At 43.5% G+C, this 15,959-nt stretch overlaps 1 protein-coding gene across 5 annotated transcripts in view; it reads right to left on the bottom strand.

The window, feature by feature from the left end:
- The window catches only part of Rora (RAR related orphan receptor A), a 779,408-nt gene that overhangs the window by 13,720 nt on the left and 749,729 nt on the right, over positions 1 to 15,959 (bottom strand). For all 5 annotated transcript variants that reach the window (XM_069995263.1, XM_069995264.1, XM_069995265.1 and 2 more), the window contains 4 exons: positions 13,462 to 13,603; positions 9,620 to 10,015; positions 2,526 to 2,647; positions 544 to 676 (listed from right to left, as the gene is read on the bottom strand). In XM_069995263.1, the coding sequence (XP_069851364.1) occupies positions 544 to 676; positions 2,526 to 2,647; positions 9,620 to 10,015; positions 13,462 to 13,603 (793 nt within the window). The remainder of the gene's footprint in view (positions 1 to 543; positions 677 to 2,525; positions 2,648 to 9,619; positions 10,016 to 13,461; positions 13,604 to 15,959) is intronic.

Here is a 15,959-nt window from a genome sequence, read left to right as displayed (position 1 = left end):
AGAGTCTCACAGACTTTCCTGCCTGGGCTGGCTTTGAACTGCAATCCTAAAATCTCAACCTCCTGAGTAGCTGAGATTACAGGAGAGAGCCACCAGCACCCAGCTTTCTTAATACTGTTTTGCCTTGGAATGACAGTCTGAGTTGTTAGAACATCACTTATTCATTTATTCATATTTAATATTCTTTATTATCCCCAAATTAAGGGATTACTGAACTCTACGAGCATCTCCCTAACAGGATAGCATGTTGGCACATGGAAGGGATAAGAAGCAGGAGATGATTACATTCAGGAATGGTGGTGTCTTTCAACGGAAACTTTTCACTCAGGAGAAGCAAAATGAAAGACATGGTGCCTGAACCTGACTTTAAAAATCTTGAAAAAAATTAGGACTTAACTTTCTGCTAAGATAAATCTGAGTCCGTATCATTAGCAGGGAAAAAAAACCCCACACTTGACACCTTCCTTAGCAAGCAATTTCTCTAACGAGCAGAAGGAAAGCACATTAGGAAGAGACCTCAGAATCCTCTTGTAAAGCACATACCTGCTTTCAGAAGCACAATTTGATCATTTTGACACAACTCCATAAATCCATCAATGCGTTTGGCAAACTCCACCACATACTGTATAGCTTCTGTGATTTTGATGGCACATAATTGCCACATCACCTCCCGCTGCTGTGAGGGAGAAACACATGAATATACCAGTTACCCAACACCTTTGGCACCGTGGCTTTGAGGACTGCTGGGTTCTAATATCCTCCTTTGGAAAACTGATTCAAAATGCCTAGAGGACTCGCACAGAGACCCATGCAGAGTTTTCCTGTTATTCCAGTTATAAGGATTGTGTTTCTTCCTTCTCTGATTATTCTCTTACAGTTTGTGTGTGTGTGTGTGTGGACATGTGGGTGTGGGTAAGTGGTAAACAATGGGACAGGAATAACATGTTACAAATATACAGGTCAGAAAAGGTGAACAGAAGTCAGGGAAACAACACACGCCCATATATGTTTTAGCCCATACGTGTTTTGCCACAGAATGGTAAAAGTGGATCTTCTTTCAAACAAATCAGTTTGCTTGGGAAACTGAACAACAGTACTGAGAAGGAGGGGAAGAATAGGAGAATGGTAAAATTTATTAGGGCACCCATCTGTTGAGCTAGACTAGGCTTATGACAGCCTCAACTCAGCATCTTCATAAGAACTTCTTCCTCATTGTCTAGATGTGATAATGGAGGAGCACATTTCACAGCTAGGAGCTAGAGGAGCTGGATTCAAATCCACGCACACAGCCCCTGTGAAATGCCATTTCGTATGGCTTGCTGTGTCTTAGCTGCTTTCGTGTTTCTGCTATGTAGCTTTGGAGAACAGGGCATCTGCTACCTCAAAGGCAAGCAAAGTAATATGTTGGTAGTTCCCACCTTGCCTGTTAATTTCCCTTCATACAGTCACACTACAGTTTAATCTCAGGGTTGCCTGTTTCCCACTTGGTTTAAGACTATATCTACAGACAATGTCTTTAAGACTATGTCTATCTATATAATAAATAGGGTCTGAGAAACACTAAATTGTGAGCTAGGAATCCCAGCCTGGTCTTTATATTCCCATACTCTAGCCATATTTTATGGGATGTTAGTTTCCTCATGAAGGGGGGAATTAACCTCTATAATCCCCACGCTCTTTTGTAAGCTTGAATGTCTGATTACTGTGAAGACTTGCCAGGTCTTCTTTTGCCAAAGGCAAATGGATTCTCAGAAGTTCTCAATCAGTATTGTATGGAAAAAGACGAGATGCAGCTCCATCCGCCAGATTCATTATAAAAGATTCCGATCAGAGTTAGGATCTTAGCTACCAAACCCTGTATGTTTTGTTTTGTTTGTTTTCTGGTTGGTCCTGGGGTTTGAACTCGAGGCCTGGGTGCTGTCCCTGAGCTTCCTTGCTCAAAGCTAGTGCTCTACCATGTTGAGCTATAGCCCCACTTCTGGTTTACTGGTGGTTAATTGGAGATAAGAATCTCAGACTTTGCTGTTGCAGCTGGCTTTGAACTGTAATCTTCAGATATTAGCCTCCTGACTAGCTAGCATTACAGATATAATCACTAGCACCTGGCTTCCAAACTCTATTTTTATACATGCTTTCTAAACTCCTGGTTAACCTCTGGTAACATGAGGCTGAGCTCCTTTGACATCAACTTCTAGACCTTAAAAATCTTCCTTTGGAAGAGTAGAACAAGTTTGTACAGACTTTGGGAAATGTTTGATCAGGTTCTATGTTGACACACAGAGGGAGTTATGTGTAGCGACCGTCTACTCGACCAGTTCCCTACAGTTATGTGTGTGCACACAAACCAAAAAGAAATCGCCACATCTCAGTGACGACAACAAAGCCTCAAGCTCTGGAAGAAATGATTTTGTTAAGCAGAAATCTGATATCTGAGGAAAGCCATTCATTCTGTTTGCTTAAATCAATCTCTTACACCCTTTCCCAATGTGGCTTCACAGTCTTAAGGAAAATCCTTTGGGTTCTACCTTGTTTTGATAGTTCTCAATTTCTTCCTGCAGGAAGGTCTGCCACGTGATCTGCTGCAGCTCTTCTCTCAAGTATTGGCAGGTTTCCAGGTGTGATTTAGATATATTCTGTGCAAGGTGTTCTAAGGAGAAAAGGAGAAGTCACAAATATGGAAAGCCACTTTTTTGTTTGATAAGCAGTGATTCCTTACTATCTGCTTTATAAAGTAGTAAGTAAGCCGGATGCTAGTGACTCATACCTGTAATCTTAACCCCCTGGAAGTTGAGATCTGAGGATTATGATTTGAAAAGTCTGATAGCGGGCAGAAAAATCAGAGAGACATCTCCAGTCAACTAGCAAAAAAAGTAGGAAGTGGAGGTGCGGCTCAAGTGGTACAGCACCAGCCTTGAGCAGACAAAGCCAAGGGACAGTGCTGCTCCCAGGGTTCATTCCCCAGTATGGCACAAAAGGAATGATGAGTGTCCATACTGCTTTTATCAAAAGAAGAAACGAGATCACTCTGTGTTGGGAAATTTGAGGATGGAGGACAGGGCCTTGGCAATGCCAGTGTCAATGGCTGGATGACTTCAAAGACTTGGCCAACCTTGAGCTTGATTTTTTTTTTTTTTTGGTGAATTTACCTCACTGTCTGGGAATGAACAACTATTGACCTATTTAAGAATGGGAAAATGATGGATGGGAACTTGGTGGCGTTTTAATGACACTCAAGGGAATGATTATGCTTGGACAAGTAGGAAATGGATGACAACTCTGCATTTGCTTATCCTACCAGTGGCAGGCCAAATAACGCTGAGCTAGTGATGAGGGAAGTAAAGAGCTAAACTCTGGATAGAGATGAGCCGGGTCTGTATCTCAGCCCTGTGACTTATTTGCTGTATGATCTGGGGTATGTTGCTCAGCCTTTCTGTGCTTTAACTTCCTCATCTGTGAAAGGGAGGGCAGTTTAACAGAGCTCTCTGTTTTATGGGGCTGCTGTGAGAGTTCGTGAGTTTGAGCAGGCAGGAATGGGGAGGGTCACATAGCGTGCGCTGTGTTGTTACACCTGAGCGCAAGAGGATGGAGTAGACTAAGGACCAGACAACATTAGCACGTTCGATTCCAGGGATATGTGAAGACAAAACTGAAACAGGTAATTCAAGTCATTAGACCATGAAATACGAAAGTGAATTACAGCTGAGCTCTGGTGACTCATGCCTGCAATCCTTGTGGCTCAGGAGGTTGTGGTTCAAAGCCGACCTGGGCAGGAAAAGTCTATGAGACTCACATGAACCACAAAAAAGCCAGAAGTACAGTTGTAGCTCACATGGTAGAGTGTTAGCTTTGAGTGCAATAGCTCAGGGATGGTACCCAGGCCCTGAGTTCAAGCCTCAGTCCTGTCACACAAGCATACATACAGTCAAGGCCCTGAGTTCAGGCTGTTAGTATAGGCTGGACACATGTATGTTCATGTGTGCGCGTGTGCACGCACACACACAAAATTATATCACAAGATACAGAAAAAATAAGTGGGAGAGGTCAGTGTTGACTCAGGAAGACTGCTGCTTCTTGGTGGAAGAGGACCCTTCCCAGTGGACACTGAAGGACAGCTAAGCCTGGCAGGCAGAGCCCCCAGGTTTGGATGATTAGTTTGTGTAGAATGTCCGGTGGATGAAAGAACAAACATGACATTTTCAGGGGACGGTCAAATGTGATTAAGATAAAAGTGCTGAAACAGAAAAGAAGTCGGGCACTGGTGACTCACACCTAGAATCCTTGCTATACAGGAGATTGAGATCTGCGGATCACGGTTTGAAGTCCATGAGTCTTTTATCGCCAGTTAACCACTAAAAGTCCAGAAGTGGAGCTGTGGCTGAAGTGGAAGAGCAGTGACCTTGAGTGAAAAAGCTAAGGGACATCATCCAGGCCCTGAGTTCAAGTTCAGAAATGTGGATGCATGTGCATCCCAGAGGTGCTCAAGACCTAGCCTGCTTAAGAATCTTTAATCAGAATGACATGGCAACAAGCAAATGGCAGGATTTTCTAGTGAGAGTTGCCAACTGAACTTTTGTGCCTGGGGACAGAGGACAAGCAATTTTGAGCTTGGATTGAAGCAGAGAGGCCGAGTCAGGAGAACCAAGTAGAAGGCTGCTGGCATGTAGATGTGAGGGACGGAGCATGAAATGGGTTGGTAATAATTGTTCTGGAAAGGAGGAGAATGCCCACAGATGTTTTTAAAAGAACCCATGAAATTCCATGAATATGAAATCGTGCCCAAAGATTCCCCCTCCTAGGGTCTTGAATATATAATAAGCAAGCTACTTAAAAAAACGTGAACTTGGCAACCCTAGTCAGTGTGTCTGTTTGCAAATTAGTTACTGTTTTCTTCCAGAAGGAGCTGTGTGTGAAAACAGAGCAGGTTCACCTAAAGAGAGTCTGAGAGGAAAATCTCCTTGGAGACACAGAAACAATAAATCTTAGCAGCTCTATTTGCAGATACACAGAAACATTAAGACAGCATGAATAAATACCATAACGATAAAAAAATTTAAAAAAAGTAAAGAGAAACAGAGGGAAAATCCAGCAGATTATGTGTGTTAGAACAGATGATGGTTATGAAGATTGAAGACAAAAATGACAGGACTCAGAGATCAGAAAATTACTGCACAAACTAGTGAACTTTCTCCAATGAAATAATATCTAAAATATCTTCCGTGACATGGAGCAAGTTTTGCATTTATGAGAAAAAAGTCAGAATGTTCACAGGGTAACTCTGGGATTATATGGGGTGAAAGATGGGAAGTTGCTTTTTAAAGTTAATGTTGTCAGCATCTTGCTTCATTGTAATTTTCTTAAAAAAATGTTTTCAGGGCTGTGGGCAGAGCTCAGTGGAGAGTCCCTGTCTGGCATGGCCAACACCCTGGGTTTTGTCTCCAGCTTTGTGAAGCTGACAATTAGAGACTGACTTAAAGAACAGCCAGTGAAACCAGCAACAGTTCACTGCACATATTGTACCAGTAGAGGGCAGCAGTCACATCTGCACAAATTCACTGCCTGCCTGTTCACAATAGATTTGGTCTTAAGATTTTAGAGACGTGGTGACTTTAAAAATCTGACTATGGTCAGAATGACTACAAGTTAATAAGCTAGTGTGGTCTGGAAGAGAAACTTTACGGAACAGTGAAATACCTAAGATGCTCATTACAGGACCTGGTTTGGGGATGGAGCTCCTCTCTCAAGCAGAACTGCTCCATCCACACAGAGAGCCTTTGGATATACTCTTGGCTTCTGACTTACACACTTTCAGAGTGAGAAAGACTTGAGATCTCATCGGTCCACTCATTAGTGATGGACATTTTATGCCCCTTTGCTCTGAGCCAAGAGCTAACAATTTACATCCATTCTGAATACATTCATCTTCTCAATCCTCATAACTCCTGGAGAAAGGTGTCAGTCCTCTCTCCCATGGTACAGATGAGAAACCTGAGTCACAGTAGAGATGACATTCCTCAGGGTGTCCTAGCTATGAGTCAAATTCAATCTGGTTTCAGAGTCTGTGCTCAACCTTTCTAATCTATAGGAGGGGAAACTGTAGCTTGCATTTATACTGGACAATTTATATGAACTGTGTCTAATTAGGTACTATCATGTAAAGTTGGGTACAATTGTCTCATGTCTGGTGTATCATTTATCTCTCTTGCCTAGGCATTTACTACAATTGCAGCAGCAAACGCAGCCCTTTAAAAACATGAGCTGAGATTATTGATCTAGGGTATGTAAATCAGCTATACATAAAGGACAAGATTTCCTAGCCAACATGAAGACACACCCACAGCCCTCAGAACAAAATGGCTGGTTATTGTGATTGAAAGAGTGTTGAGTACTATCACTGGAAGGTAGAACTGGACTCAGGATACTTTATGCTTTATTTTCCTAGTGTGGAATTGATGTCATGTGTTTACAAGTCTGCTAACAACTTTTAGCCTGAATCCAAGTCAAGAGACTTAGTGAAGGGCAATTGCAGGACTTAAATGGAAATAATCCAGTAATTTTAGGTGGCTCTGAAGAAGGCACCATCAGTCTTGGGCATTGTATGCTGCTTTTAGCTTCCTGAACCACTCTGCACATAGAGTTAAGAAAACTAAAGCTTGATTTTATCTTACCAGAAAATTCTGGTTTAATTTTCAGTCTGTTTCTCCTCCTTACCCTAAGGTCTCAGTTAATTCAGACTGGGAGATGCTACAATCCATGTGAAAAGAGCAAAGTTAGGGACCCAAGACTCCTTGCCGGTGCTGTAAGGTAACCATTGGGTCTGGGCAGACCCTTGGGGAAGCAGCCCAGCAATTTCTGGCCACATCAAAGTGTCTGACATGTGCAAGGGCAAACCTTGTGTAAGCCCTATGGATCTGTAGATGTGTGTGTGTGTGTGTGTGTGTACATGTGTGCATGTGTGCATGTATGCATGTATGCATGTGTCAGTACTGGGGCTTAACTTGGGACCTCACTACCACTTCTAGTGTTTTGCTGGGTAAGTGGAGATAAGAGACTCTTGGATTTATCTACCTGGGGTTAGCTTTGAACCCCGAATCTCAGATCTCAGCCTCCTGAGTAGCTAGGATTACAGGTGTGAGCCCCCAACACGTGGCTAGCCCTAGTGGTTTTATTTTAGGACTGCCTATGGGGCAAGTACACAGGATAAGCCAGTAATATTTATGGTTAAGGTCATTCTTCTTGGACCAAATCCACTTTCAGTCAAATTCTCATTCACTTCAGAAAATTTTATCTTATTACAATTCTGCTTAAGTCTCAGCTAACCAAGATTTCATGACAAAAGGGGAAGGTTTTTTCTTTTTTCTTTTTTTTTCTAGTCTAAGAAAAAAAAAACCAACCTGTGCTCAGCTTGGCTTCTAGTTCAGAAGTTTCTCTGCTAATCAAAAGAGTTGTAATACACAAGTAGCTGTTCACTGGTTAAAGACCAGGCTTAAAATGGTTCTCAAGGATTTAAATTTAGACCCATAAAGAGATACTTGGATTAAAAAAAACCTGTAGAGAATATTCAAGCAATATTTCAAGCAAGATTTCTCTGGAAATACAAATTTACTTAAAAGGTATTTTATAGAGTGTAGAGGTTGGAACCTGTGACCTGAGGATTTCGGGGTTTGTCAGCCTGCTGCTTCCTTTCTGTAGGAGCCTTCATTCTCTCCTTGCTATTGCTTCCTTGTCTTCCCAGCAGCTCATTGAAATATGCCAAAGGCTGTGATCTCGGTTGAGGGATCACTGCAAAGACACTCATTCCCCTTTCTGACAACAGTGCTACATTTAAAAATCAATTAAACACAGCAGAGGGTGTAAACATACCTTCCTGGTAATGGGAAGCTTTCCTTTGTTCATGGTGACCACATTTCTAGGTCATGCATCTCAAGAACCAGTTGTGTCCCAGCAAGAGGACACAAAAGAATATGGTGTATTCTCCCCCCACCCCTTTCCTTTGGGCCTATGAGCCTCAAATGAAATACATCAATTTTGTCACCCAGCTCAAATCTCACAGCATTTTGTCAAGAAAAGAAGCTAATTATTTCCCTTTGACATCTGTAGTAGCCATAGGAAAGCAAACCTTAATGATGGAAAGTGGTGGAGCGGGTTGGGGGACATAGGATATGTTATTCCAGACCGGGGACAGTTGGTTGCTGACATTCCTAAATATGGGACCAGGGCAAGGCGATCTTGACAATCAGAACTCGTATTAGAAGTGCTCAAGTCTAGTGAGGGAGGATGGGAAAGCCAAGAGACAGGCAAACAGGTACAGAATTACAGTTCCATAAGAGGAAAAAAGTTCCAATATTCTGGTGCATTACAAGAAGATAATAGTAGATAATAGTAATGCAGTTATACCTTCCAAAACAGCTCAGAGAGGATTTTGAGTGTTCTTAACTGTACAAGAAACGATGAGGTAAGAGTATCTATGTACTTTATTTGATCATTACACAGCTGTATGATTCAAAATGCCATACCCCCTTCCATAATCACAATTAGTATGTGTTGATTAAAAGCAAAAAGTAGACTCTACTGTGCTACTGTGGTTTATGAAAGGTGTACAGCCAGAGCCAATGTGTGGACAGCTATTATTTTGGTGGCCTTGGGGTGGTGTGTGTGTGTGTGTGTGTGTGTGTGTGTGTGTGTGTGTGTGTGTGTGTGTGTGTGTGTGTGTGTGTGTGTGTGTGTGTGTGTGTGTGTGTGTGTGTGTGTGTGTGTGTGTGTGTGTGTGTGTGTGTGTGTGTGTGTGTGTGTGTGTGTGTAGAGCAATGCCTTGGATAGACCTAAAGTAGATATCTAAGTGAACCCGGCCTTGGGGTGGTGTGTGTGTGTGTGTGTGTGTGTGTGTGTGTGTGTGTGTGTGTGTGTGTGTGTGTGTGTGTGTGTGTGTGTGTGTGTGTGTGTGTGTGTGTGTGTGTGTGTGTGTGTGTGTGTGTGTGTGTGTGTGTGTGTGTGTGTGTGTGTGTGTGTGTGTGTGTGTGTGTGTGTGTAGAGCAATGCCTTGGATAGACCTAAAGTAGATATCTAAGTGAACCCGGCCATTCCCAGGACACTGTTTTCAGCAGAATTTAAGGACTGTGCACATGCATCATTTTGGCTCATTTCTGAACTGAGATCAATGTATTTAGTATAGTCACCAGACAAAAGCAAGGGGAAGTGGCTGAAATTTGAAGTGGCACTGCTGCAGTTTTGATTTTCTTTTCCTAGAAGGGTGGAGGGAAGTATTGGGATTTGAACTCGGGTCCTCACGCTTGCAAGGCTACTGCTTTACTACTTGAGCCACTGAGGCACACCCCTAACTCATTCAGTTATTTTTCCATATGGGGCCTCCTTTTTACCTAGCTGGTATGTATATTCCTACTCCTCTCTCTTTTGTAGCTGGGAAGATGGAGAGCAAGACAGCTAGCTTTACCCATGATCTTCTTTTCTCCCCACCTGCCTATGTAGCTGGGATTATAGGCTTGAGCCACTATAGCTGGCCCAGTAAATTGTATCACTTTAATAGATGTTAAAACGGGACACACCCATTTCACATCAAGGGGCATGTGCAGAGCAAGCCAGTGTGAAGCAAACCCATCTTTACCTAGTTCTGCCATGGACACGGTTGGGGAAGTCTCGCCATTGGTGAAGGAGCAGTAGGGAAAGAAACCGGATGCTGGTGTGTAGTCACAAATGGGTTCTGGTTTGATCCCATTGATATCGAGCCCGGACTGGTCTGGGGAGGGCTGGATGTCCAGGTAGAAGCTGCTGACAGCAGAGTCGGCCTTGCTGCCCTCAGGGGTGTGGCCGTCCATGTAGGTGCTGAGGTCATCGTGCAGCTCTGTCAGCCCATTGGCTGAGATGTTGTAGGTGGGTGTCAGCGGCTCTGCCTCTCCAGGCTGCTGTTGGTGGTCTCGCTGCTGCTGCTGCATCCGGTGCTTCTGCACTTCTGCATACAAGCTGTCTCTCTGCTTTTTGGACATTCGGCCGAATTTGACAGCTACAAGAAAAGAAAAATGCCAAACCACACCATAAACAACCAGCTAGACTTCATTATCCACTCCCTAGTGCTTCTAGGTACCTTTAAAATCTAAGACACTGTCCAACGCCAACCTGAGTTACCACAGAATAATGATGGTGTGCCCAGGTGACCACACCTGTCTGTATCTGTTTCATAAAAAGACCCAGGAAGGGGGAAGAGAGCCCTGCCTCTATTTTCCTGCTGCTATGGACCCTGGGAATCACTAGGGACCAAGAGATGAACTTAATGTGTTTGTTCATCTCCATCCATGTAGTTGACCCAGCTCTTCTAGCTCCTCTGCCTCTTTCCGGTATTGACTGCTAAGAACAGGATGCCGGACTCTTTGGGTACGCTGAAGCAGAAGGGGTTCTCATCTGAGTTTTCATTGAGCTCTATGTTTTGGGCATTCACATAAGCAGCTTTCTGACCTAACAGCTGGATCTGGAGCTGCATGGAAAGGTGTGAGCAGGTTAGATGTGCCTTTGTAATGTCCTGAATTGCATCTGAGTGTGATTTAAGAAGTAGTTCTTTCCTACTACTCAATCTTTGGATTCTTTTGTTGTTGGTGGTGGTGTTTTTGGAGGTAGGGGTCATGTTATGGAGTCCAGGCCAGCCTCAGACTCCCTCAGACTCCAAAGTAGCTGGGACTACAGGCACACATCACTGCCCTATCTGAAGGTGACAAACCCTTCTTTGCTCATTTAACTATTCAGGAAAGAGAACAACATGAATTTGAAAAGGCAGACATGGTGGAAGACACTGTCAGGTGGATCTGTGTTTGCAGTGCCTCTCTTTACTTCTGAGTTATTCAGAGCCCCATGTCCTTCTGAGGCCCCCAGACAATTGACAAAAAAAAAAAAAACCTCTGATTTTTCTAGTCTGAATTCTCCCACTAATTTACTTCTCAGCTTGACTCGAGATGCAGATAAACCTCTGCCAGAGGGACTTAGTTCTCCCAATTGGTTGTGGTTAAATTGATTCTGTATTGGGAGGCAACCTCATCTTTCTGACCAGCAGCATAATTGCACGAGGCAGGACATGAAGGAAATAGCACGTTGGCCAGCAGGTGGCTTCTTTTCCTGCCAGGAGGATATGCTGTCCCTCTGGAAGCAGGTCAGTTTTCACCACTCAGAAACTTAACAGTCAGGCTGAGGAGGACTCTAAGTTTAGGAAAGCTCCCAGATTCAGTCCACCCCTACAACTGTACTTTGTCTTTCTCCTTCCCTCCCTCTCTCCCTTCTTCCTTCCTCTCTTTCCCTCCTTCCTTTACTTCCTTTCTTCCTTTCCCCCTCCTTCTTTCCCTCCCTCCTCTTTTTCTTTCAACTATTTTTTGGTGTTGGTACAGGGACTTGAACTCAAGAAGGTGTCCTCATTCTTGCTTAGCTTTTTCCATGCAAGAAAACCATCATTCTACCTGCTTGAGCCACACCTCCACTTTTGGCTTTTGGCTTGTTAACCAGTCCTAAGAATTTCTCAGATTTATCTGCCTGGGCTGGTTTCACACCTTGATTCTCAGATCTCAGCCTCCTGAGTTGGCTAGGATTACAGGTGTGAGCCACCAGTGCCTGACTTGTGCACGTGATATTTCTTATGTGTCAGTTTTTCAGAAGGCATGCTGAAAATTTTTTGCAGGAGAATATTCAGGAGTGACACTCTGCTTCAACTCCACTTTTGCTGTAATATTAGCAATAATCCTGCCATCCAGGAAGTGAAATGAAAGGACCAAGAGAGAATAAACACAAGTTGTAATTTTAACTCAAGTGTTCCTAAGAGTGAGCTATGTCTACCTTTGTCAGTTTATGATCATGGGAAGGGGAATCTGCAGAGTTGTTTGTCTTAAAAACTTTTGAGAATGTGAGGTTCTATGTAACTTGTATCTCCAAGACCTATTTTTTTTTTTTCTGTGTGGGTACTAAGGTTGAATTCAGGGATACACATTTGCTCAGCTTGCTTGCTGGGTTGGTGTTCTATCACTTGAGCCATGCCTCCTAGCTCTGCTTTTAGCTGGTTATTTTGGAGATGCTTGGATTTGTCTGCCAAGGCTGGCTGTGAATTGAGATCCTCTGGATCTCAGTCTCCTTAATAACAAGGATTAAGAAGTATGAGCAACCAGCCCCTGGCTAAAACTTTTGTACTCATGCACAGAGCAGTCTCTTGCCTGGGTGGTCTACGGACCCTAAGGACAGGGAAGGCAGGCATTCCTCCCCTGAACTTCCAGTGGTGTGAACTGGTGTGCCTTTTCTTCAGGCAGCTAGCTGGTATATTCAGAGAAATCCTTAAAATGGACTTGCTGTCCTCGCTTTCCAGTTTCTACATGAAGAATAACCACCTTCAAGTCTGGTGTGGATTATCTAGTGCATGTAGACTAGTTTTCCAGGAAGATCTTGAAATGTTCTAGAATTAAATGGTAGCTATTGTCCAGTCCTTATTTTTTTTTTAAATAGCTTTTTTTTGGTTGGTCATGGGGCTTGAACTCTGGGTCTGGGCACTGTTCCTCAGCTCTTCAGCTCAAGGCTAGTGCTCTACCACTTGAGCCACAGTGCCACTTCGTGTTTTCAGAGTGGTTTATTGGAGATAAGAAAGAGTCTCATGGTCTTTCCTGCCCAGGCTGGCTTTGAACCACGATCATCAGAACTCAGCCTCCTGAATAGCTAGGATTACAGGCATGAGCCACTGGTACCCAGCTTAAAATAGCTTTTTAATGAAAGGCACATTTGTCATCAAGCCATAATCTGCACTATTTTCACCCTTTCTGGAGAAATATTTGACTTTGCCATGTGATTCAAAAGATCTAGTTGGGACTGGGAAGGTGGCTCAGTGGTAGAGTGCTTGCCTTGCATGCATGAGGCCCTGGGTTCGATTCCTCAGCACCACATAAGCAGAAAAAGCCAGAAATGGCACTGTGGCTCAAGTGGTAGAGCGCTAGCCTTGAGCTGAAGAGCTCAGGGACAGCACCCAGGCCCAGAGTTCAAACCCCATGACCAACAAAAAAAAAAATCTAGTTAACAACAAAAAAGATCTCTTTCATTGTAACTGTTCATGAACTTTTGAGTTAAGGGATCTGATAAGCCTGGCTTGTATTTACTCTGTAAGGAAAATGCCTATTGGAGGTATATTCATGAAGGCTCCTAGATAATACTTAGGATTAACCAATTCACACCCCTGCAATGTCTGAAATGTCAAGAATCAGATGGTTTTCCAGCTATGAGACTTGTCACTTCTATTCCCCCCTCCTCTTTCCATCAGCTAGTCAACTTACATCGATCACAGGGAGAAATCTGCCAGCTCTCTGAAGGGAGCTGATTCTGTCAGATCTGGTCCTTGTTTTTGAAGGCATCTTTCCACCTTCTGATTGGGTACCACTCCCAACTGTGTGAGTGTGTGTGAGTGTATGTGAGAAAGAGTGAGAGGGAGAGAGCACTCACCATCACGAGACATCCCCACAGCCAGACATTTCTGCAACCGGCAGTGTTGACAACGGTTCCTGCTGGTTCGATCAATCAAACAGTTCTTCTGCCGGGGACAGGAGTAGGTGGCGTTACTTTGCTGACTTCTCCTGAAAAAGCCCTGTGATTCAGTTACAAAACAGAAAGCAGGTTAGTGTCAGTGTGAGTGCGATGATGCTCACGGCGGTATCCTCAGCACCGAGCGGCATTAATATTTAATGGAGAATTCGACTCGTAGCAGAATCATCCAGGAGCCCATTAATGAAATTAAAGTCACTTCTTTTTCCTGGAGGAAAATTGATCCCCAGAGCCTAATCCTGCATCCCTTATACATGCAAAACTTTAACTTCGATAGTTGCCCATGTAAAAGGCACCAGACTAAGCTCCTGTTCTTGGCATCTGATGATGGAAAGTCATGTGCTTCGTTCCTCTTTAATCTTTATTGCCAAAGTAATTTTAATAGATAAACATAAACCATTTCTCTGGGATTTTCAGAGTTAAGGACATGGCAATTATACCATAATCTAGAACGTTATAATCATGATACACTAAAAAGCTTTTTGTTTTTGTGCTAGTCCTCAGGCTTGAACCCAAGGCCTGGTGCTGTCTCAGAGCTTTTGAGCTTAAGGTGAATATTCTACCACTGGAGCCACAGCTCCATTTCCACAAAATTTTGGTAGTTAACTGGAGATAAGAGTTTCACACACTTTCCTGGCCAGGCTGGCTTTGAACAGCAATCCTCAGATGTCAGCCTCCTAAGTAGGTAGGAATACAGGTGTGAGCCGCTGGCACCCAGGTAGCCTATATTTTCATTGTTGACCTATCTTACAGGGGTTTTGTAAGTGAGGTGTGTGTACAGCTGGAGTTGGTCATGTTTGTGATGTATAGACAGGAAGTATACAGGACAGAATTAGCATCTCAAAGCTTCAGTGGTAAGGATGGATGACTACAGCGGAGGGAACACTAGTGGACAGGAGAGAGTAAAACCCTGGTGAGCTTGACCACAGTACTCTTGAAGAGATTTTTCTCGAAGCCATTTTGACCCATGTGCACTCAGATTTTTTTTTATCCTACTACAATGTACAGTACAAAGGCATACAAGCTACTTGAAAGACCAATCTTAGCATGACCACTTTCTCTGTGTGGTGACCAGGAGCCTTTGGGGACTAAATCATTGCATATGATGTACTGGGCCTCAGTTATGAGTTTGTCAGAAAATGATCCCGGGAAGGTGTGTATGGGGCAGAATTCTGATTTCACCTCTTCTTGCACACTTGCTAACCTAGATACAAGCAATGCTAAGGGCTGGGCCTCTCAAGCCTTTCTTTATTGTACTTTAGATGTGCCTATGTCAAGTCTGGCCTCTTCAGTAAAGTGGTCTCTTCTCAAAATACCTACAAGTGCACGCTCTCTCTCTCTCCCCTCTCTCCACACCCGCCACCCCTTCCTGTGAAAACAGAGAGAAGCAAAGCCTTCTTTGTGTTTAGTGGAGACAATCTAAGAAAATATTAAAGCAGATAATCTTTTGAAAGCGATCCCGGAAGATCACCTAGCTAGGCATTTATTTCAGTGTGACACAGACAGTCTCTGTCAATGCTGAGAGGTTTGTCTTGAGTTGCAGCCATTACTCAAACCCTCTTTTGCTCATGCTTTTTTAGGGCTCAAATCAGAAACTTATTTGTGTGGCTACTGGTGGTTCATGCTGGTAATCCTAGCTACTCAGGAAACTTGGTATCTAAGGACTCAGGTTCAAAGCCAGCCTGAAAAGAAACATCTGTGAGACTTTTATCTCCAATTAACCAGCAAAATCTGGAAGTAGAGGTGTGGCTCAAGTAGTAGAGCACCAGGTTTGAGTGGAAAAAGTGAAATGTAAGAGGACCTGAGTTCAAGCCCTAGTCCTGACACACAGGTTAGTTGAGGTAGAACTGTGGGCTTCACGTTCAAACTGTTAACCTTTGTGACATGATCAATGAGATATAGAATGTCTGGTTATTTTCTTGTTTTCCTCTCAATGGAACTAGGATTTGGTGGGCTGCCAAAGGTCACAGGATCTGTCATTTTTCCCTTTCTGGGTTCTTTCCCACTTGTAATATTTCTTCTCAGAGCCCTCTCCAACTCTTTCACTTCTGCCAAAACCCAGAAGTGCGAAACTTGAGACAGAGAGCTTGAGTAAGGGTTGGAACCTTAATGAAAGGGATGCTGTGTCTTGGTTTCCCCATTATTAATTTCACATCACACCACTACAAAGTTCTAGAATGTTTGCATGGAAGCCATATATAACCACCAGTTTTTTCTAGAACAAGGGAACTTTGAGAGGGCCTCATGATGATGCACACATAGACAGATCTTAATGAGGACTGGCATTAATCGGATCTTGTTTTTCAGTGGTTTTGATGCTTAGATGTATGGTCACTGATGGGCCTGAAGGCACCGCCCTTCCCAGGCCTAACCAGGCCCTACAGTGAGCCTTTCACAGA

Source organism: Dipodomys merriami, unplaced genomic scaffold, assembly GCF_024711535.1.
Source record: "Dipodomys merriami isolate MVZ:Mamm:240054 unplaced genomic scaffold, mDipMer1.0.p SCAF_48, whole genome shotgun sequence".
In the NCBI taxonomy this organism is placed as follows: domain Eukaryota; kingdom Metazoa; phylum Chordata; class Mammalia; order Rodentia; family Heteromyidae; genus Dipodomys; species Dipodomys merriami.
This window is presented reverse-complemented; position numbering and strand designations above follow the sequence as displayed.